The 24077-nt window shown below is 42.6% G+C and overlaps 1 protein-coding gene across 7 annotated transcripts in view; it reads right to left on the reverse strand.

Annotated features, from left to right (window-relative positions):
• The window catches only part of LOC143836421 (serine/threonine-protein phosphatase 4 regulatory subunit 1-like), a 45023-nt gene that overhangs the window by 14205 nt on the left and 6741 nt on the right, over positions 1–24077 (reverse strand). For all 7 annotated transcript variants that reach the window (XM_077335704.1, XM_077335702.1, XM_077335707.1 and 4 more), the window contains 8 exons: positions 19282–19414; positions 18476–18582; positions 17106–17248; positions 15129–15275; positions 6511–6618; positions 5777–5842; positions 2844–3002; positions 23–177 (listed from right to left, as the gene is read on the reverse strand). In XM_077335704.1, the coding sequence (XP_077191819.1) occupies positions 23–177; positions 2844–3002; positions 5777–5842; positions 6511–6618; positions 15129–15275; positions 17106–17248; positions 18476–18582; positions 19282–19414 (1018 nt within the window). The remainder of the gene's footprint in view (positions 1–22; positions 178–2843; positions 3003–5776; positions 5843–6510; positions 6619–15128; positions 15276–17105; positions 17249–18475; positions 18583–19281; positions 19415–24077) is intronic.

Consider the following 24077-nt stretch of genomic DNA (forward strand, 5'->3'; position numbering starts at 1 on the left):
AGGTATCTCCAAGGTTCTGTACCTGCATGGTGCGGCATTTGTATTGTAGCCTGTTGGGTGGGGGCTGGAAGGCCGGATACTGAGAGTCCCATCCTCCCGAATGTAAAGCCCAGCACTGGAAGGGTTTGCAAAAGTAGAAATAAATGGCCCAAGGGATTGGAACGCAGACTGGCGAACCTAGAATATTAGAAAGAAACAAAAAGACACAATGGAACCATTCTCCTGGGAGCTAAGCCTTCACAAGCCACAGTTCACTTTTATTTGAAAATGTTTCAAAAGATAATCAGCTCTGACTTGTATTGTTAGTACCTTTTTTTTTTTAACCCTAACCAGGAAGCTAAAAACTTCCAGGAGCAAAGGTATTAAAAACACAAGATTATTTATGCAACAAAAGCGATTCTATACATAACTGTACTGCATGAGCAAGCAGTGTTTTTTAATGTTTTATGAAGTTGGACCAAAGAGCCCATGTTGAGCGTGTATATTGTACATCACAATATCACATCAATGGAGGTAACATTATTTTGTAGTACACAAACCTTACGGTTAAGAACTTAAGAGCCCAGCTGGATGAGGCCTGAGACTGGCCAGGGAAGACCACTATAACAAGAAAAGCTTCTTCAAATATGTGAGGAACACATGTAAGGTAAATGAGGCAAGAGAGTGACTGCTGGGTGAAGATGGAGAGACTCTGACAGAGGACAGAGATTAAGCAGAAAGACTCAGGATGTATTTTCCCTCTGTGGATATGGACACATCTAGTGATGGTAGTAGGCAGGGTATATTGTCTGGCTGATGGGCTGACATGCACAGAGCGGTTGTCAAGAGGCACCTGGTTGTACTGGACGACTCCCAATCCACTGGGATGGATGGTGTGTACCCAAGAGGGCTCAAAGAACTCTAGAGAGTTTGCAGAACCCCTTCTACACCCCATTCATAACTTTTATTTTGAGTCCAATGGCACCTTTAAGACCGACAAAGATTTATTCAAGGTGTGAGCTTGTGCATGCAAACAAAAGCTCACACCTTGAATAAATATTTGTTAGTTGTAAAGGTGCTACTGGACTCAAAATTTGTTGTGCTGCTTCAGGCCAACATGGCTACCCACTTGAATTTTATTTTCCTAGAAAACTGTTTTGCATATATGTATATCTGAAATGTGAGGTGTGGCTGGCACTGCTGCTATTCCCTTCAACTCAGTGCCTCTGCACCTGCCAACATGTACTCACAGCTGCCACACTATTTGGCACTGTGCACCCTGGCCCAATCCACCAGGACGATACACATATGCAGACTAGATGCGGAATACAGTGATCCATCCACACAGCCATCTTTTTCAAACGGGACCCCAGTCCAGAAGGGGATCTGCACAGAGAAACAAGCTTTTTAAACTGGTTTACCGTCACTGAGCCATGGTGCTAGAATTCATCCCTGCTCTTAAGCTTCGGTCTGAAGCAAAAATTTGAGTCTTTGGCTGACTGTACCACAGAACTAGCTACGTGCTTGCAAGGAAAGAATGTTTCCGTTTAACTTGTCATAAACTAAAGGTGAGAACCTAAGAGGTCGAGTCGCAGCATAAGATACTAAATATTAAAATGCAATTATTTATTTCAATTCCTGTGTGCACGTAACATTTTAAAACCTCAACATATACCATGCGCTATTACACAAATCCAAAGCACTTTGATACATGGATAAATTACAAAAAAACAGAAAAACAAATGCGTTTCAACCCCTCTTGGGGTCTTCAGTGGTCTAATAGTTAAATAAACTCATGTGATATAATAATGGGGACTAAAAGGTGGTAAAAAAAATTAATTAAGAGACTCCCCACATAAAATGTATCCAAATGTATCTCTTGGAGCCACCACAATTAAAATATTTACTCTTCAAGGTGCCACTCTTACTCAGCCTGAGTGTATTCGCATGTGTCTCATAGAATCTAGTGCAGTGTACTCCAGTGGTCCCCAACCCCTGGTCTGCGGACCGGGACCGGTCCGTGGATCAGTCGGTACCGGGCCGCAGCTCCTCCTCGTCCTCCTCCCCGGCTGCTGCCTCGGGGGCTGCCCTGCCACTCTGCCGCTAGCTCACTTTTGGTGCTCTCCAGCGGCCACCATGGCTGGGGCTCCCCCTCGGCGTGGCACTGCGGAGCTTCTGCTGGCAGCACCTCCCAGTGGGCAGCGGGAAGTCAGGGGCACTGGTGGGAAAGCAAGTGGAGCAGGGGCTCAGGTGGCTGCAGCGACGTCCCTCGGCAAAAGACTACCCCCCCCCCCCGGGCCTCAGTAAAATTGTCAAGCGTTGACCAGTCCCTGGTGATAAAAAGGTTGGGGACCACTGGTGTAGACTATACCACAGAACTACCTACCTGCTTGCAAGGAAAGAATGGTTCCACTTAACTGGTCGTAAACTAAAGGTGAAACATGCATCTGCACACAGGAAGAAACGTCTTTGCACAAATGCAATTTCCTTCAGTCCTCCGTATATGAACAGTACTTTCAGGTCAAATTTATTTTGTGAAATTAAAGAGAAAGACTTAACACAGGATCCTCAAGACCTGACAGTGCTCTTGGCAGAACAAAGGAAAGGTCTATTTCCCATCGCAACTGTTGCTATGGATAAAGAAATAAAATTAAAATGCTTTCCCTGCTCTTTACTCCCCCTAATTATTTCCCATTCAGGATAGGTGACACACGATGAAAGTTTTAAACCCCCTTTATCATTGATAGTTCTCATTTCATTTTACCTGTTCAGAGTTGACAAAATATGTCTTTCTTTTCTCAAAAGTCAGCCAAGAACTGCCATGGAGCAGCTGTCGTTTACAATGAGCTCCACCTCCTACTTACCCATCTGCACGGGTCGCTGATGAGACTGATAAAAAGGGGGGACAGCTTGCTCCTCCGAACTTCAGGCGACGTCGTGTAGGAGACAGCCATGAAGCATTCGGCACAAGCCTTCCTCATGCCCCAAACGCTATCAGAGCAAAGCTCAAAAAACTTAGGGATCTACCAAAATAAAGAAATAGCACATCAGTTCTAAAATTGTGCTTGTGTGCGTGTTAGGTGCCATCAAGTTGCTTCCGAAAAGCCGCCTATCACTCCCTTGCTTACCACTTGCAAACTAAAGTCCATGGCCTCCCTCATGGAGTCACTCCATCTCACACTGAGTCTTCCTCTTTTCCTGTGGCCTTCAACTTCTCCTAGCATTATTGTCTTTTCCAATGAGTCTCAACTTCTCAGAATGTGACCAAAGTACCATAGCCTCAGTTTAGTCATTTCAGCTTTAAGGGAGGGTTTAAGGTTCATCTAGAACCCATTTATGGGGGGGGGGGTGTTGGTGATCCAGTTCAAAAATAGCCTCTTTGTTACTGATTTGGACTGCAGCCCCTTAATGCATTCACTTTCCTTTGGAGAAATCATCTAACAGCCAGGGGTGAAAGTTAGTTTTCTGAAGTCTTCTGTAGACTAGCACTTGGTAGCAAAGAAGGACACAAGAATCCAAGTGACATAGGCAGAGGAATCTAAAATAAGCCCCCATGCCATGTTGATCTCAGAGACACTGAGGCTACAGACACAAGATGCAAGTTACGCTTGTGAGAAAATAGCCATGTCACCCAAGCCGTCTGTCAATCTGACTTATTTCAAATTCGGATGAGAAGTTGAGAAGAGGGCCAGATGACTTCCAAAACATTCACGCCCTTTCAGCGGGGCTTAAGGAAGGAATGCTGACATGAAGGATTAGCCTTCCAAAATAAAGTTGTCAACTGCAGCCACCACCTTAGTGAGCTGAAGAAAAAGCACAGGGGCAGGAGAGGTGGGCAGGGACTAGGGCAGACATAAGAAGAACAGTTGGTTTTTATACCCTGCTTGTCACTACCAGGAGTCCCAGAGTGGCTTACCATCCCCTTCCCTTCCTCTCCCCACAACAGACACCCTGTGTGGTAGGTGGGGATGAGAGAGCCCTGGTATTATTGCTCAGTCAGAACAGCATTATCAGGACTATGACAAGACCAAGGTCACCCAGCTGGCTGCATGGGAAGGAGTAGAGAATCAAACTCAGTTTGCCAGATTAGAAGCTGCCACTCTTAACCACTACAACACGCTGGTTCTGAACACTTCCAGTCTCAGAGGCTGAGTGTGACTCGCTCCTGTGTCTCCTGGCCAAAGCATGTGTGTAAGTGCCGTTTCCTTGTTCACTAAGGTACCAGAGCTGACAGATGGAGGAAAAAAATAAACATTTGTGCCTTTGGAAACTGCTGGGATCACAGGCTATGCAGAAGACTATGTCCACAGAATGCTCCAATATTAGCTTAACCCCCGCCCCCCCGAGCTAGGATTCCTGTCCACATTCTAAACACTGATGCAGATTATTTCATATTTTTATTTGACACTGTGGCACAACAGGGAAAACCCTGCTCACAACTTGCGGAATTTTAGAAGTCTCTCTGCCTTTCCTTCAGATTTTTTTCCCCTCTAGATCTTTACTCACTCTTCTATTCTCTCTGTTGGCCTCCTGTTGCCTTTCTGTCAGTCAATTCTCATTTTAAATTGGACCCACCCTTCTTCCGAGGACACGTGGAGCTGCCTTGTACCGTCAGATCGCTGGTCCATCAAGGCCTTGTGGATTCTGACTGGCAGCAGCTCTCCAGGGTTCTCGATAGAGATTTTTAACATAACCTACATGAACATGTGATGCTACCTCAGAACTGTGGTTCAGATTCTTTAACTGGAAGTGCCAGGGCTTGAATCTGGGACTTTCTACATGCCAAGCAGATCCAGTATCACTGAGCTACAGCCCCTCTCCTAACTCACCTCCTAGTAAACTATTTACAAAGTTACTCACTTAAGAGTTGAGAGTGGCTTTAGACAAAAAGAAGACCACTTTTCTTTGCTGAATCTCAACAGCAATCTCCTGCAACAACGTTAATGCTAAGATTTCTGCAACTCACTCTAGGAAGGGCTGCGATTCAGACTGCTCTGGAAATTCCAACTGGTCAAAAATGCAGTGGTTCTAGTCCTGACAAGGGCTCAGTGGGGGTACACATATAACACTAGTGCTCTCCCAGCTGCACTGACGCCAAATCAAGTTTTGGTCTTGACCTTCAACAACCTAGGTCTGGGACTGGTGTTTCTACGGGACTGTCTTTTCTGCAGAGCAATGTCTACTGAGGATCCCTGGCCTGAAAGAGGTGAGACTGGCCATGACCAGGGGCAGGGCTTTCTCCAGCCTGATGAAATGTGCTCCCAAAGGAGACCAGGGCCCTACAAGACCTTAACCCAGGGGTAGTCAAACTGCGGCCCTTCAGATGTCCATGGACTACAATTCCCATGAGCCCCTGCCAGCAAATGGGAATTGTAGTCCATGGACATCTGGAGGGCCGCAGTTTGACTACCCCTCCCTTAACCAGTTCTGCAGGGCCTGCAAGATGGAGCTATTTCACCAGGCTTAATGTCGGGGCCCAAAATAACACCCATCTAAATAATATAATATCCCTCAATAAATGCTGGTCTCACCACCATTAGTAGAAAATGGAAGATCAGCTCCTGGGACCAAAACCTGTCCGGAGTATTATTTGGGAACGTGCATATAAATATAAAATTAAATAAATAAGTAAACATTAATATTGTTTTAATGTTGTTTTAATTTGCATATGATGCTATTACAAACTGCTGTGACCCACCCTGAGCAATGCTGGAAGGGCCAGTTAAAGATTTTAAATTTTTTTAAAATTATTGTATTATTATTTTTTGGGAGGCAGGGTCTCAGCCCTTTAACGTACCAAGCTCTTCTCCGTGGCCTCTTGCCCAACAGCATTGCAGATGTCACCAAAATTTGCTGCACAAACCTGCAATGAAAAAATATTGACTTTTTAAAAATTTCCTGTGGCATGCAATGTTTTATCTTACCGGCCATCATCACAGATCCTCAAGAAATAAGATTTTCTTCTATCTTGATTAAATGGACAAGACTGACAGTTCACATGGCTGGAAGAAAAACGCTGCACTTCCCATCTACAGTTTTTATTAAATGCTGCTGATGTCTCTCCTCAAAACAAGTTTGAAAAGGATTAGACTAGATGGGTACAGTTCTATGGGCCCCCAAAGTAGATGCCCCTGTCCTCCTTAGTTTTCAATGGAAGAGGGAAAGGCATTTAAACTTTAAAGGGACAGCAGTCCCTTTAAAGTTTAAGTGCCTTTTGTAAGCTGTGGCACAAGTGAACTCCAATGGTGTCTAAAAGGCTTGCAGTCTCTTTAAACACCTTCTTCAAGCCTCAAATTCACCCTGAAGGTGTGTAAAGGGACTGCAAGCTCTTTAAACATCCTTCAGCTACATGGTAGTCCCAAAACATCCTGAATATTTTGAATATTTTTAATCAAAATAATTTTATTGGCATATGTTTGGTATTTTTTCAGGCTCAGCCATTTCAGATGGCTACAAAATATCAAAAAATAAATCTTCTGAAGCTAGCCTGTGAGGGGTGGGTGGACTCAGAGACTATAAAGATGAACTAACCTTACGGACTTGAAAAAGTTTCCCATCTCCACAAAGCTCACAGAATCGGGGAAGGAGTAAGCATTCAACTGTCGACTTGTTCACCATAGAGGCCATTTTGCAAATTATCTACGAAGAAAGGGGGAAAATGTCTTAGTTTCATTATTTCCATGAAAAGTCATTTCCTCTTGGACTCAGCAGTCCTGAGGAAAGCGGTGTCACACGATACTGCTTGTTTAAAAGAACTTATCATGGCTCAGGAAAGAATAGATGTGGTTAGGAAAATAAAAAGGAGTAAGTCACTGAGTTCCGATGGTTTGAACTTAGCATATACAGTATTGGAAGAGCTCCTTATGAGTCGGTTACGTAAAATGTTAAACAGCTGCACGTGGAACCATTCCGTTCCAAAATCATGGAATGAAGATTATAGCACACTGATTCTTTAAGAAAGAAAATGACTTATCCTTCTTTAGTTCCTTTTGGACCAATTTACTGTTTAAATTATGGCTATATATTTGAACAGAAACTTGAGGAAAACAATCTTAATCCAGACATGAATTCTTAATCAGACATGAATTCTAATAGACTGGAAAAAACAGACTATACTCAGCCCTTGATACTCTCTTTCAAGGTAACCAGATCACTGTTTTCATATGCAGTAGAGCAGCCACAAATTTAAGAGATTTCGGATCCGTTATTGAATTATAGCAAATAATGGACACTTATTAATTCTCAAAAATATTTTGGTATTTATTTTGGTACTTGCAGTCAGACAAGTGCAAAATGTCTTCCCCTAGCTAGAAAACTGGTTGCAGATTTTTTGGAAAACCATCCTCTTCTAAGGCATCATTTTCTAAACAGTGTTCAGAATATGTGTGTGTTGAAAAATTCAAGCTAAATTGAAACCAGCAAGACTCACAGATAGTGGGAAGGTTTTAGAATAAGTGGGAATGGTGTTGAATGTTAAGAATAGAAAAACTAGGTAACATTTAAGTTTTTTGAACTGACAAATCATAGACTGCGGCTAATTTTGAACACCACGATATTTTCAAACAACAAAAATATCCCCAACTCATTGAAGGATGTCTTAAAATTTCTATCTTCTTCTATCCCTTTATTTGCTGCCTTCCTTGATCAAGGTGCAATACAGGATATATACACTGCAACCAGACAGCATAAATTACCAAAGAACAATGCAATTAATCAAGTACAGAACTTAAGAACAATGCAAACAACTAAGCACGGTATACTATAAAAAGAAAGTAGATTACAAAGTCTACGACAATCATTACTATGATGATGATATCTGTTCATTCGTGTCCGAGCCTCGTTGATTCTATAGGAAAGTTTCTGCCACGCGTCTCTGTCAATGATCGCTTCTTTTTGTTGGTTCATGGTCATCCCTGTGTCAGCTTTGATCGTGTTCAGCCAGCAGATCCTTTGGCGACCATGTTTCCTTTTGCCACTGACCATGCTGAGCATTAGCATTAATGATTTTTCTAACGAGTTTGATCGCATGATGTGTCCAAACTGAGCTTTAGCCGTAATATCTTGCCTTCTAATGACATAGTTGGTTTGCTCTTTAAAACTGTCTTGTTGGTAACTTTGGCTGTCCATGGTATTCGCACCATTTGTTTCCAACACCATAATTCCAAAGCATAGGTGCTCTCTAATTCATACTACTACAGTTCTAACCTTTTCTTTACAAATGCCCTCTTAAGTATTACTGTTTGGCACATTCTGCAGGAAAACAGAAGTCTGGTAGCCCTTCTGACCTCCTCCAGGAGGCTGTTCCACTGGTGGAAGCCACCAGTGAGAAGGCCTGGTCTCAATGGATCTCAAAAGCTAATCAGGGTCAGTACTTGGGAGACTCTGCAGAGGAAGGCAACAGCAAACCAGCTATGCATCTTTATTGCCTTAAACTCCTCTTGCTGGGGGTTGCCATAAGAACCTGGCTTTGACTCTGAAATGTTTCCTCATAACAGTGGAAAGGTTGGATGGTCAGAAAGAGAGGATGTCCATATACTCTGCATTAGAATTTCATGACATTAGTAGTTTTTCTTTGGGGGGGGGTTGCCTTTGACATAAGAGGTGGAAGGACTGTTTGTATATCTAAGCACTCCCTTGAGCATGCAGAAACCTTCCTTGTGCTCCTCGGTGGCCCGGCTGGCATTGCTATAGTAACTGGCACTGTCCAGAGATAATGATGTTATACAACTCCTATGTCATCTTCTAATTCCAGCAAGGTTTTGTGACATTTAGATAATAACCCTTTGCTTTTTATAGATCCTTTCATGCTTTATGGTTTTCTTGAAACGGTGTTAATTCTGTATGCATATTCCTAGCATCCCACCTTTCCTCTCAGCTTAAAGAGGCTTAGAGGTAATAATCAGACATAAAAACCAGATAAAATAAATCCTCCAAATACCTCTCTCCCCGACATATAAGATGCCAGCTTTCCAAGACCCAACAAAACCCTGGCAAATAGGCAAGATCTCTAACAAGACCCTCACTTCTTCAGAGTTCCAGATTGTGGCAGACATGATGGGAAAGGGCTGGGCTCTGGTCAATGCCTACGTTAAGTGCGGGAACAGCCAACAAGTACTAGCCTGAATGAGTGTGGTGGAACCTATGTGAGATGACAGCTCTCTCATCACTCAAACAAGCTCTGCCTTTATGACAGAATGCCAAATAAAAATGCCAAAAAAATTGAGAATCGTCCACAATTCCTTTTTTTATAATGGAATTGCCAGTCCCTGCAGAAGACATCTGGTGTTCAGATGTCACTGGAAGCTGGCCTAAGCAACTCCCAAGCAAGAGACTGTAGTCTGGCCGGTAAAGTCATTTTATGGGTGAAGTATCAGGCACCCCGGCTGAAATGGAATTGTATACCTGTCCCCTTCTGTGGAAACACAACTGATTATTTTTGTAAATGAACTGAAGCCTTCAAAATATAAGGGAATTAAGCAAGTTCATAATTCATAGTTTTACTATTTAAAGGTTCACTAAAAGAAATGGGACTATTTTCCATAGATTACTAGATATAGTGATGGGAAAAACAGGGGAGCACCATGATGAAAAGTTTTCAGGTATTTTAACGTATAGTCTTTTCAAACCAAAGTGGGCTCTGTATGTAGGGAACAGAGCTAAATTTTATTTCCCTTCCCGAGTTTAAGTCCTCTAGCAGCTGGAGCATAAATATTCTTAACATATGTTGACCTTCACCCCATAGTTATGTCAGTCCATTCCTATTCATGTCTGACAAAGGGAGGTCTCAAAAGCTTATGCCTTGAAAAAATTGATGGCTTCTAAAGTATTACTAGTTATTGTTGTTGCCAGCCATTCAGTCATGTCCAACTCTTGGTGATCCATGGCACAGCTGTTGCCACGTTTCCCAATCCCACACTGCCTCCCTCAGCCATGCAGTGTTTTGGCAGGTGTCTATCTTCATCGCGTCCAACCACTGTGCTCTTTTTCAGCCTGGTTTCCTTTTTCCACTGACCAATCCTAGTATAACTGCTGTCTCTACTGAGTTGGATCGCACGTTATGGAAAAAGTAACTGAGATGGAGTTTCATGATTTTGCCCATAATATATCAGATGTTGTGCGCTGTAGTATTTCCTTGTGTGTGAATTTTTATATCCATGGAACCAACGAAAGCCTTCTCCAACACCATAGTTCAAATGAATGGATTCTTCTCTTGTCCAATTTTTTCATTGTTCAACTTACACAGCCATAAGTGGCTATGAGAAATACATTTGGTAGTCAGGCTTATGTCCTTGCTTTTCCATCAGCATACAGAAGATTATTTATATTCCTTCCTTCAATCTTAATTCCAGTATTGGATTCTTTGAGTTCAATCTCTCTCATAATGATCTCAGCATATACATTAAACAGTAAAGGGGAAAGAATACAACCATGGCACACTCCTTCCTCTATTTTGAAGCAGTCAGTGTCGCCAAATGGTGTACGTACAATGGTTTCTTGGTTTGCGTAGAGCGACTGCTTCAGTCTGATCAAATGCATTGGCAATCCCAAATTTTGCAGGGCTTTCCACAATTTGTTGTAATCCACACAACCAAAAGCTTTCTTGTAGTCAATACAGCAAATATAAACATCGTTCTGATATTCCCATGACTTTTCCAAAATCTAGTGCATGTTTGCTATGTGGTGATAAGTGCCACACCTTCATCTAAAACCACCTTGAACATCCGGTAATTCTCTTTCAATGGTTATTGCTATGCGTTATTGTATGATTTTGAGCAGGATCTTACCAGCATGAAAAATGAGGGCTATTGTACAGTAATAAAAGCAGTCTGAGTCCACCCCTTTTTGTTTCCACTCCTCTGGCCAATTATTAGTTTCCCAAAGCTGTAATGGTTTTGATTGGTACACATCTCAGCAATTCCATGGGTATGATATCAATGCCTGGGGCTTTGTTGTTTGGCAATGGACTCAATACTGATTCAACTTCCTCTTTAAGAATGGCCAGTTCAAATTCTATTTTTCTTTTTCATTTTGAAGAAAGCAAACTTTCGTTCTGCATGCGTACAGTTCTTCTGTGTAGACCCGCCACCTGTTCTTGATGCTCTGTTTCTCTTTGATGATGATTTGATACAAGCAGCAAATGGCATTTGGAACCTCTTTACTTATGCAGAAGTATTTCTCATATGTCCCTTTTAGTAATCTTCTTCTAACTGCTTGCATTTCTGATTCCAGAAAGATTCACTATCTATTCTTGCTGCCTTCTTAAAATCCACATTTAATTTTCTTGCTTCGTCCCTTTTGCTGCTTTTTCTAAATTCAGCTATTCTTATCGTTTCATTTGAGAGCCATTTTGATTTTTTTCTGGCTTTTTGTACAGTGTGTGTTTAACTGCTGTTTTAACAACAGTTGATTGACTTTCCTGCCACAGTTCATCAGGCATCTTCTCGGCTGTGCCCAATAGTTGAAATCAATTTTTCACCTCTACTGCATAAGTGAGCGGAACTGTAGTTACATTGAACTTCCTTAGCCCCAATGCTCTCTTGATGCTGCAGTTTTCTTTTTATTTTAGCCAGTAACAGTTCATGATCTGAACCCGCAATCAGCGCCTAGATATGTTTTGAACTTAACCATCATCAGCTGCATAACTTATAGCCAATTTGGTTCCTGTGTAGTCCATTTGGTGATATCCAAGTGTATAGGAAATGTTTATGCTGTTTGAATCAAGTGTTCATGATGTGAAACCGACAGTCACCTGCATAACTCCTTTCTCAAAGTCCAAAGTCGCCAGTAATGTCTCTCTTTGCTTGTGTGCCAGCTTTTGCATTAAAGTCACCCATTATATAAATGACATCTGTCTTGGGTACTTGTTTCAAAGTGTCTTGAATGGCAGTACAGAAGTCTTCAATTTCCACCTCTGTTGCATCAGTGGTCGGAGCATATACTTGGACAGCTGTGAAATTTATTGGCTTGGCACAAATTCGGATTGTGATGATTCAATCATTGTCAAAAAACTGTCCACTGCTTGAGAAAATTTTTTGTTTGCAATGAAAGCCACACCATTCCTTTTTATGGAGTTGTGTCCTGAATAGATGATTAAATCCTCCGATTGAAAGAAACCATAATCTTTCCAATGTAATTCATAGATGCCTAGGAGGTCAATACTCAACTTGACCTTTTATCTTTTGACAATTTCCAATTGTCCTTGAGTCAGTCCTCTAACACAGTGGTCCCCAACCCCTGGACTGGGGACCGGTCCATGGATCAGTCGGTACCGGGCCACAGTTCCTCCTCCCCGGCTGCTGCCTCAGGGGCTGCCCTGCCACTCTGCTGCCGGCTCACCTTTGGTGCTCTCCAGCAGCCGCCATGGCTGGGGCTCCCCCTTGGCGTGGAACTGTGTAGTTTAACATCGTTTGTTACATTTCTGTAGTTGAAAGGTAACCGAAAAACGAAATTCTAGGAAAATTTATGGTCATTTCATGTAAAGACAATCTGTCCTGTATATTAGATAATTATCTAATGATATATTATTAATTAACTAAATGCGACCACGGCGGGGGGGGGGGTGGACTGATAATTTGATCATGGGTAAGAGATGAATACAGGGGATGATTAACTGTTTCTTCCCACACCTTTTTTAAAAAGCTAAACCACTCCAAGTACCTGGGAAGGAATATAGGTCTTTCTGTAACTAATGCATTATTTTCTCGCAAATTAAATTATTATTATTATTATTATTATTATATTTATAACCCGCCACTCCCTTGCGGCTCGGGGGGGCAGTATTTACGTTGAGGTTGACTGTAAATCTTCAGAGACCTTATAATTTGAAAACAACATTTCAATCAGCTTTCAAAACAATTTTTTTGTGGCCAAAGGCGTTCCAGGATTTCTTTTTTTCAAATGGTAAGAAAACAGGATTTAGAAAATAGGATTTAGCTTCAAGCTACTGCAGCCTCAATGGCAGCAATTCACAGCAGTAGGTCATGACCCATTTGTAGGTCAAAGGAGCTTTGCATAGACAGCCTGGCAGATGAACAACAGCCTGTGTTAGAGGTAATGTAGTACAAACGGCTGACCGGGGACTGCCAGGAAGAGAAAGCAATACATTCTTCCAAGAGACATACTCAGTTGGCAAATCCTTCAGGGAAGCTGTTGGGAAACAAATTATCTGAATTACCATCTCTATTTCTGAATGAGCCTCGAAAAGGCCTTATGAACTGTAATAATTTAAATTAATATAGAACAATGACTTTAATGGCAGGAGACTTAACTAGCTGGGAGGGGGTGCTTACTAGCACTATAATAATGTCACTGCTGACATAATGACATCACTCCCCATGCACCAAGAAGTGGCATTTGGGACAAACTCTATGATTAAACTCTTATTGTTCAACCATAGAGTTTGGCCCAAATGCCAGAGCATTGCTGGTATTCTTTGACAATGCGCTTTTCCTTCTGGACACGCGTGGAGTGACATCAATGCTTTGGGACACTCCTAACAGCCTCCCTCCTGTTTCCCACAATTCCCCCCCCCCTGCCAACCAGCTGAGCTGCTACCAGGAAATGCCTGCTAGCTGTGGGAGATCCCTTGCCCCAAGTGGAGGCTTGGTAAGCCTCCCTCACAGAAACCTCTGCAACAGTTGCCTTGCTAGTGACATACAAACTAGAGCTTTTCTTTGACCGAAGCTAAACTGTCTGAACTGTTTAGGGTGTTATATGTCTGCCTCAGGACATCTGCCAGCCATTCCTAAACAGAGTTATACCATTCTAAGCCTACTGACTTCAGTGGAGTTAGAAGAGTACAACTCTGTAAAATTATCTCATCCTCTTTAGATTACAAAAGCAGAAGAATGCACAAACCAACATGTGTTCCAGAGCACATGCCACATATACATCTCCACTAATTTATATTTAAGAGCCTTCAGCAAATCACAGAATATTACTGAGAAATGTGTTTTGGGGGGGTGGGGTGGTAATGAAGAAATACTATCCAGGCAATAGCTCTGCAGACCGAACCAAAAAACAGCCAACAGGTGTGAAATGCAGGCTGCTGGGGATTCTGCAGTATTGCCTGAGTAGATTAGTTAAGGCCTGGGAAACTGGGGGTGAAGGGTGGGGGGGATTTACACATTTCATTCTAAAGACATTTTCTCGCCTTAAAAGTCATCAGTATTGGGACTTCTCACATGCTCAGCTTGATGCTGGAGTGCTAAACCAGAAAGATACATTATAAATATAATATAAAATTATAAAAACATGAAAACATAAATAGATAAATAAATAGGAAAAGAGATTGTGACCAGAAAGTGCAATTTAGCTCGGGGGGCTCTCGTAGGAAGTTGCTCTTTTGCTTGTATGGATTGCACTGGCTAGAATCAACCTTTAATCTCTCTCATCTGCAACACAAATGAGAAGGAAGTCAGCACAGCCTCACCAGTGTGGTTTATGCAGGCTGAACACACTGAATAAGCACACCTGACCTCGAGAGCCCCATAGAAGATGCTCATTAGAGTCACTCCGATCCCTCCCTTTGCCTCAACATTTCATTTTCAGCCAGTAGTAACAATCGTGTAATTTAACTAGCAAAATTGTATGATATTTAACTTTTACGCGATGCTAGATGTCAAAAATCACCCCATTCCTTAAAAAACAGGGCTTGTACATCTGGAGCTCTTCCACCAGGTTTTTGGTTGCAACTGGAGATACCAATATCAAATCCCCCCCCCCCCAACAGAAAACCTCCATGGAAAACCACAATTATGTTCTACGCCGGAAGCAATAAGGACTGTATGGATGACACGGCAGAACACAACTTGAATGGAAAATGAGGTTTTAAAGGTTTTTAATACTAATTGTGTGATTGTTTTCTATTGTTGTGCACCGCCACAAGCCTGCACGGGAGAGCAGTATACAAATTAAATAAATAACCATAGAGTCCTAGAGTTGGGCCAGACAGGCCATCTAGTTCACCCCCCCTTTCTCAATGCAGGATCAGTCTAAAGAATGCCTGGTAAGTTTCTGTCCAGCTGTTGCTTAAAGACCACCAGTGAAGGAGAGCTCACCACCTCCCATTATGCCACAGAACTACTCTTGACTGTGAAAAAATGTTTCCTGATATCTAGCCGATAAGAATAAAAACAATAGATACTTACATTAACAGCTTCCACCTTGTATTCATCGTCACTCTCTGGAGCAGACAAGTCCAACAGGATCGGGCATACTTTGTTTGCAATATCGTTTTGAGAAATTAGCCCTTGTTCCAGCAGTATCACCAGAGATTCCTGGCTGGCTTTTCTAACCTATGGATGACCAAAGGAGAAAATGTCAGCTATCCAGGTTTGTCCCAGTGCAAACAAAAGCAGGACCAATGAAAATCCAAATGAGTTCCTGTTTTCCTACTGAACTGAAGATGGTGGACACTTCAGAAACCGATCACTCTGCAAACATAAGCCCGGGGCAGGGGTGTGGGGGGCGGGCAGGCTGTAACAGTCACATTCAGTCACAGACTTGAAAACCGTCGTACTTCGGTAAAGTGTTGGAATTACTTATAAAGATTTGACCTGGCCAGTAGTGGTCTTGGTCAGTCCTGAATTACCTGTTTGTGTCTAAGTTAGCCTAGAGAATTAACGTACCGGTCTAGTCCAAAGCACTGGACTATCCTCATGAATTTCAATGGCAAGGGTCACTGAGGGTGCAAAGCCTATGAGCGGTTCTCCAACTGGTCACCCTGAGGTTGTCAGGGAGAAAAATCTGTATTTAAAAGTAAAATCATCTGCTGGTTCCCCATCCCCCTCCCCTTTTCTCTTGGCAATTTATATACTGCAAATGACTAATGCCAGGCTGTGTAGGGCATTAAATAAACCTATGTGGACTTTCCATGGCTTCACTGCAAGCCAAAGCATTACCTCTGGCATCAGGGAGGCCTCTTGTGCCGAGCAGCATTATGCACACACTAGAGCTACTAATGAGACTGTGTGCTACTTGGAAAGGCAGCATTACAAATGGGCCATTCTGGCTATTCCAACATAGTCTCCTAATCCACTTCCACCTCGTATTCTCATAACAAATAATGTATTAAGCTGGATGCTGAAGTGAGACCCTCCACTGTATAATTTTAAAGATAATACAAACAGCGACATTGCTATTAGTTTGGGTGGTTCAATGCTTCCCCAGCCATCACATGAAGGTACTGTTCATTTCTGATAACTATGAATTAACACATCTTGAGACACACTCGTATACCTTTCTGATATCAACGTGCCCATTAATTTCTTCCACGGAAGTGGCTACAAGTGTAATATAATTTATTATACTTCATACATTGTCAGCTAAATTGGCTCCCAAGGAGATTTGCTGGAAATTCTTTTAAAAGACAGATGCCAAAAAAAAAAAAAAAAAAAAGCATAGCACAAATGTTCTTGGGGAGAAGGTTCTTACCTGAGCTCATGGATGGCAGAGGAGTGCTTAGCCAATTCCTCTCCCCTCTCTCATTGCTACATCTATCTGTGTTGGGAAAGGAGGCCTTTGGACTTGGCAAGATCCAGGCAAAATGGACTGAACCATCTAACTTCCCTCCCTCCCACTGATGACTCCAACAATGAACTGGAATCCAGTTTCATCATTTGGCTGAGGCCAGGCCAGCCAACCAACCAACATCTGCAGGGGCCTGTCCACTCCGCAACCCCCCCCCCCAAAAAAAAAAAACCCACTAAGACTCCTGGACCTGTTTGAGTTACTACTGTTTAGGTTATACTGTTATACTGCTATGTTATACTGTTACCCAGTTATATCAATTAATAATATGAATGTTATAGTTATTATATGTATGGTTTCATGTATAGTTTCAGTTATATGTAAACCACCCTTTCAGGGAGGGCGGTATATAAATATGAATGAATGAATGAATGAATGAATGAATGAATGAATGAATGAATGAATGAATGAATGAATGAATGAATGAATGAATGAATGAATTTCAATGCAATGCAAAACTATGTGAACACCAAATAAATCTAGCTATACACACACACACACACACATATATATATATATATACACTACACCAAACAGTTTTCCATAGTCTCAAGGAACAAATCTTAGTAACTAAATTTATACAGTCAGTACAGTACCTGGTTGTTTGGATCTGTGAGGTATCTCACCACAATAGGCATAAAATATTCAGAAAAGGCTGGAGCAAAGTTTGGTCTGCTCTCTTGTAGAAAAACGGCAATGGGTGGGATCTGTTCCATTAGTTCTGTCCGTACAGTAGGTTCTGGGGATTAAAAAAACCAAAACCTTTAAGCAGAGTAAAGACAGAAAACACAGGGTTGCAATAAAGAACATCTTACACTGTGAAACAGAAGAACCAGGTAAGTAAACTTCTTACTGAAAATGTTCCACATCTTTTAGAATATCATTCAAGAACAGCAGAATATAATTTTCAGCAAAAGTCTAATTGCAACTTATTTTCATATAGAAGAAGAAGAAGAGTTGGTTCTTATATGCCGCTTTTCCCTACCCAAAGGAGGCTCAAAGCGGCTTACAATCGCCTTCCCATTCCTCTCCCCACAACAGACACCCTGGGCTGGATTAGGGGAGCTGGATTAGGGATGCCAGCCACCAGGTGGGACCTGGGGATCCCCTGGAATTACAACTCAGCTCCAGACTACAACAATCAGTTATCCTGGAGAAAATGAATACTCTGGAGCAGGGGTAGTCAAACTGCGGCCCTCTAGATGTCAATGGATTACAATTTCCATAAGCCCCTGCCAACAGATGCTGGCAGGGCCTCATGGGAATTGTAGTCCATGGACATCTGTAGGGCCGCAGTTTGACTACCCCTGTTCTGGAGGGTAGACTCAATGGCACTGCAACCCAATTAAGTTCTTGTCTTCCCCAGGCTTCATCCCCTAATCTCCAAGAGTTTCCCAACTCTGGGTACCCGAGCCCCCCACTCCTCCATCCCCAGCTGGTGACCAGGGGGGACCCTGCAAACCTAAACTCGATATATTTGGTATGCAGATAGTGCAAATGTCGAAATCAAAATAATTTTCAGGGCACACAAAGATGGGCAATGTTGACCTGCTCCACCAACTCCTCCTAAGAACTTTTCTGGAAAAATCCTGTGTATGTGGATAGATAGGTGGGCAGATGCGACAGAGAGAGATGAACAGCAGTGAAGTCAAACTCACACTGGCTGATTGGCTGGACTGTGCAGGACAAGGTCATTGAGTTCTGACCATTCAGACTAGAGGCGAGAAACAGAAACCAAAAGTCTCTGTTCTATCAGATTTAAGAAGTCTAGCGTTAATGAATGTAGCACTGATACTGAAATACCCAATCTAAATCTTTACAAAATAGTTCTTGTTCATCTCTTGAAAATGTGAAACTTTATTATTTTTATCACCCCAGAGAGCCTTTTGGGACAAAAGGACACACGCATGACTTTTCCTTGCCTACCCACTATAATACAAACACTTGTTGAAGCTGAAAACCTCACCTATATCTTCCGACAGCCTGACCACTATGGCCATTACGGTCAAGTAATCTTCATCGTTGTGACTGAAATCTCGAAAGACATCAAGTAGACCTCTGGCAATGATTTGCCTGCAACAAAAAAGGATAATGCAACATCTTCCCGAATTTCAATTTTTCAAGTTAATTCAGATGCAGTGAGCAAAATCAATAATCATAATACATTTTTACTTGTATCTCACCCTTCTGCAACACTCAGGGAGGGTAACAGCATAAAAATGATATACAGATTTTAAAATTAAAACATTTATAATTAATTAAAACTAACTGGATCTTAACATAAATTTTATTTATTTATGCATTTATTTATTTTGCCAGACCCCCCCCAGGGGGGGTGGCACACAGTTGATCTCCTGGGGGATCTTTAGGCCCCACCTGGAGAGTGGCAACCCTACCACCAGCTCACAAAGCAGTAATCACTAGCAGTGTTCTACTCCCTCTGAATTACAACAGAAAGCTAATAAAGACAATGCCTTTTTTAGCTTGTTGTCCAAATTGGGGGGAAGGGGGGGAGACACTGTCCAATGACACCAAAAAAATAGTAGAACTTCCATACCCCTTCCTAAACATGGGGTCTTTAGCCTGCAGAAAAGAACTAGAAAGTATATGACTTTAAAATATATATACTTCTCGGCATGATTAAACATAATAAAAACTGCAATTAAAATCAGCAATTAAAATTTTGCCCCAACAGAATTTCTATCTATGAAAAGGTGAGAAACAATCATAGTAAAATGACATCAGCATAACTGTTTGCAGTATATTTGTTACCTGTTGAATATATTATCGCTAAACGCATATTTTTCCAGACGTGCAAGTGGAGCCAAGTTATCCTGCCCTGGAATGTCCAAGAACGCCGTTATCCTCATGCTATCACAATCTGGTCCATAGTCTTCAAACCCAACTTGAAGGGAAGGAAAGTTGTACATCAGCAAAAGGGGGGAATCAAACCAGGTTCTCCAGATTAGAGGACTCTGCTCTTAACCACTATACTACCAAGACAAATCATGATTTGGCATTATCATTTGTAAAATCTACTTTTTTTTTGTTTACAGTCTGCAGTGGTTATTGAGACTCAAAGCAGATTACAGGAAAAATAACCCTGCCCCACAAAAGACAGTATAGACAGACAACAAACGACAACTAATGAACAATGCAATACAACTGGATCACACTTTCCAATGAACTCCTTACAGAACATTGGCGATTTATCATAACTACACAATGACCTCCTAAAAGGTGTGATAGAAAACTCTTATTACAGCTGATTTCCTTTTCCAAAGAGGAAACTGAAAGCAGAAGAGTAGAGTGAAGAAATGAGTCTGCGCTGCTACTGAAAATTACTATTCCATATCGGTGCTACACCCCCCCACTCCAAAAAACCACCAGCAGCTCAAGAATGATATACAAGACAATTATCTGGCTGCATTTGGTGAGTGAAAAAAAGCTTGATGCAAAGATCTAGCAGACACAGTAATCTGCAATGGTTTCTAAGACAAAAACCTAACATGCATGTGTGTGCATCTCCTCCCTCCTCTTCAACTCCCATCTCTCCTGGCAGAAATACTAGAGTTCTTAGACTTAATAGAGAGCCTGCAGGTATAAAACATCTGCCCTCCAGTTTATGGTCCAAAGCCAGCAAAGTAGCTACAAAGTGCTGGAACTCCGTAATACATTTAACACCATTCTGAGACCAGTTCAAAGAGCAACCCAGCATTGCAGCTCGAAACACTTGTACTCTTCTAAACTCACTGATGACAACGGCCCTGGAAGGGCCCTCTACTTAGGATCAAGATGGTTTTTCTACTTAGGGTGGCGCTTTTTGCTCTGGCTGCCAGGAAGATTCGAGCTAATGCATTTTTACAGGAGCCTCCTTGATACACCATTTTATGCCTTTTATTGTAACTTAGTAGTCCATGTTTACAATTTTATGTACACAATATAGGAGAAATATTGCTTTATTTATTTATATTTGTGCCCTATTGTTTTAATTGTGTTTTGTAATGGCCTTTGGCTACATACAATAAATGTTATCGTTATCGTATCGTTATTGTACTTAGGATGGCACTCTTAGAAACTTAAAATATTTCATATGCCTCCGTCAAGATTCAAAGTTTAACTAGCGACACAGCTCAAGCCTAAAAGGCTGGTGACCGACTTTACCCAATCTGGTTTTAAAATTTAGTTCTGGTGGGACAGCCAGAAGATAAGGAGATCAGAAAGCCAGAAACACACATTAGAAGTGAGGGAAGCCAATATAAACACTGAGGAGAGGTAGGATATCACAAGGAACATGATAAGAAATGACCCAGTCATGAGTCACGCTTCTGGCAGGAAGAAAGGGCTGGTTATTGGCCAAGTTGTGGAGGAAAATCAGTGGATTTGTCAAAATGTGTCAGGACAAGAGAGAGGAATGCTTAAAATAGTCAGGAGTGGCTAAAGGTTGAGGCAGCGTAATTGGCTCGCAAAACTGCTGACAAACCAACAGCAACCTCAAATGAACTGTTTCTCAAAGAAGAGATTAAGGAGGGAGGGGAACTAAGTTTTCCTACCTCTGAACTGGTTGAATCTGGTGGCCGTAATTTGTAGCCCTCACTTGCTTCCTTTGCCCTTCCCTTCACCACCCCTGGCTCCTCAAAGATGCCTCCATGTGAGTACAGACAGACCCACGGAAGAGAGAGTATATTTGTTGTTGTTCTTAGGTGTGAAGTTGTGTCCGACCCATCGTGACCCCATGGACAATGATCCTCCAGGCCTTCCTGTCCTCTACCATTCCCCGGAGTCCATTTAAGTTTGCACCTACTGCTTCAGTGACTCCATCCAGCCACCTCATTCTCTGTCGTCCCCCTCTTCTTTTGCCCTCAGTCGCTCCCAGCATTAGGCTCTTCTCCAGGGAGTCTTTCCTTCTCATGAGGTGGCCAAAGTATTAGAGTTTCATCTTCAGGATCTGGCCTTCTAAGGAGCAGTCAGGGCTGATCTCCTCTAGGACTGACCGGTTTGTTCGCCTTGCAGTCCAATGGACTTGCAAGATTCTTCTCCAGCACCAGAGTTCAAAAGCCTCAATTCTTTGACGCTCGGCCTTCCTTATGGTCCAACTTTCGCAGCCATACATTGCAACTGGGAAGACCATAGCTTTAACTAGACACACTTTTGTTGGCAGGGTGATGTCTCTGCTTTTTAGGATGCTGTCTAGATTTGCCATAGCTTTCCTCCCCAGGAGCAAGCGTCTTTTAATTTCTTTGCTGCAGTCCCCATCTGCAGTGATCTTGGAGCCCAGGAAAATGAAATCTGTCACTATCTCCATTTCTTCCTCATCTATTTGCCAGGAGGGAGAGTATATGCAGCCAGGTAAAGCACTTTGTTGGAGCACAGCAGTTGTGTCTCCATTCTCAACTTTCCCAGCGCTTTCACTTGACAGCGCCCCCGGAAATGAAATCACAGAAGCAGATCAAACACCACAGCTTGCCCTGGTTGTTGCCTTTGCGATCCGTTTCTCCGAGCGCACAAACGAGACCACGGTCAGCCTTGGCACAGGTCAACCCACCCTCACAAAGTGCCCATGAGCATTGCACCGTGTCTCCCCTGGGTAGTTCTATCAACATATTGGGCCTTCATAGCAGCCCTTGGTTTTGGTTTACTTCCAGAGATTAGAGGGACATGCAATATAATCCCAAGTAGCCGGGCAGGAATTCTAGCCAAGTGCAGCAGGGGCAAGATTTACCGCCGAGTTATACAGCTTCCTTTCCAAAAGATGCAAGCACAGAATGGCAGCAGCCAGCAGAGCCCAGAGCAAGCAAGAAAAGCATGCTTTAAGTGGGGGGGGGAGTTAATTATTATCAAAATAAAAAGCCCAAAACCAAAATGGCTGGGGATGCCTGGGGAAAGTTGCCGTACGCTAAATCTGGTTTCAGGGCAGATTTCCCCGGGGCAAGATGCAACTCCGAAAGCAAACTATGTTGCTGGTGCCACAAATGCCTAAAACAGCAGCTAAAGCAGAAGAGGGCTAGATTCCTAGCAAGGAAGCAAGAAGCATGACACTGCATCGATCAATGCCATGCCACGGCTTTTGAAATGCAATGATGAAGCATTTCAAGAGACAGGTAAGCAGAAGAAAAATTAAAAGCAATGATAATACAGATGCCATCCAAAGCGGTAAATACAGCAGTCACTTACCTGGCAACAAAAGCTAATTGCCCAATGATTAGCCTGGGACAAGGAAGATTACTGTGTTCACACCAGCAGGATACCTCCTGTACTTGAAGCCAATATAGCAACAACTGCTAATACTACTCCAACACGTCCAGCCAATAAAGGGCGTTAACTATTGGCAAATTTCTCCTCCCAGCGCAGTAACTCTGCCTTCTTGCCCTTGTTCTTAAGCGAATTAATGCAACCTACTTAAAATCCCAGCTGGAGGGCTTGAAATGCTTATATATATATATGTCTGCTCAACAGGCATTTCTGGAATAAGAAGTACTAACAGCAACACTGAGAGAAGTGTATTGATTTTGTACACTCTGGTGGCATGGAAGATTTCAAGCAACTTATTCTGAGTTATGTGAAACCTATCAGAGAGCTCACTTTGAAACAACTGGGGGCATGTGATTATTCAGGCTACTGAGCCCTGCATAAAGGAAGATATTCTGTACCAAGATCTACATACATTTCCAGGAAGGAGATTTCATGTGGCTTTTTTCCCAGCTGCAATTTGTGGCTTCAGCGCAGTAGCACAACAAAGTGGTTTTGGGAATCGGTCCTTTGGATAAACATGGTTGCAAAAATGTGCTAGATTTTTAGGGAGCTTATCTCAGTGCTTAGGGCAGGGGCACACTGCTGTGCCACTGGTATACCCGAGGTGCACTGCAGTATGTTGGGATTTTATTATCATTATTATTTTTTTAATGTTTATAAACTCCCTTATATGGGCAGATGAACCCATTCCCCCTACTAAGTGGCCAATGATGGGCCTGAACGGGGTGGGAAGGGGAGGGACCCCAGCTATTTAAACCTTTGCCACTTGGTTAATCTGTGTCATTGGTGGCAGCTGGAGTCGAGTGAGGAGATTCCTTCCTTGGGGTTGGGGGTGGTTGGGTTGGGATGTCTTCGGGGTGGTGTGGGGGGGGGGTTGGTTTAACTCAAGGGATGTCAGTAGGGCCTTCTATGAGTTCTAGGTCTTGGGTGGCAGTGGGAGGGAGGGAAAACAGGTCTTCTGTAACCTAGCCAGAAGGCCCATGGTGAGCTACAGACCTTAAGTGGCAGGGACAGGGGCCTTCTGATACTCAAAAGAAAGCCCATCTTTATGCCGAAAGCTACTTATTGATGGGTGTCTCATGGACTGGTAATCTCAAGTGTCCTATTCCATTCTGCCTCATTTTTGGCATAAAACTTGCTAATGAAACAATGGCTGCATCTAGGTGACATCACTTCCAGGTGACATCTCACTTTCCAGGGGCACAACAGGGAGACATAGCCAGCTGACAGCACTTCTAGTCTGCCTCAAAGCCTGAAAAAAATTTCAGGTGTGCCTCTATGGCCAAAAGGTTGAGAAAGGCTGGCTTAGAGGATTG

This window comes from Paroedura picta, chromosome 4 (genome assembly GCF_049243985.1).
Source record: "Paroedura picta isolate Pp20150507F chromosome 4, Ppicta_v3.0, whole genome shotgun sequence".
In the NCBI taxonomy this organism is placed as follows: Eukaryota; Metazoa; Chordata; class Lepidosauria; order Squamata; family Gekkonidae; genus Paroedura; species Paroedura picta.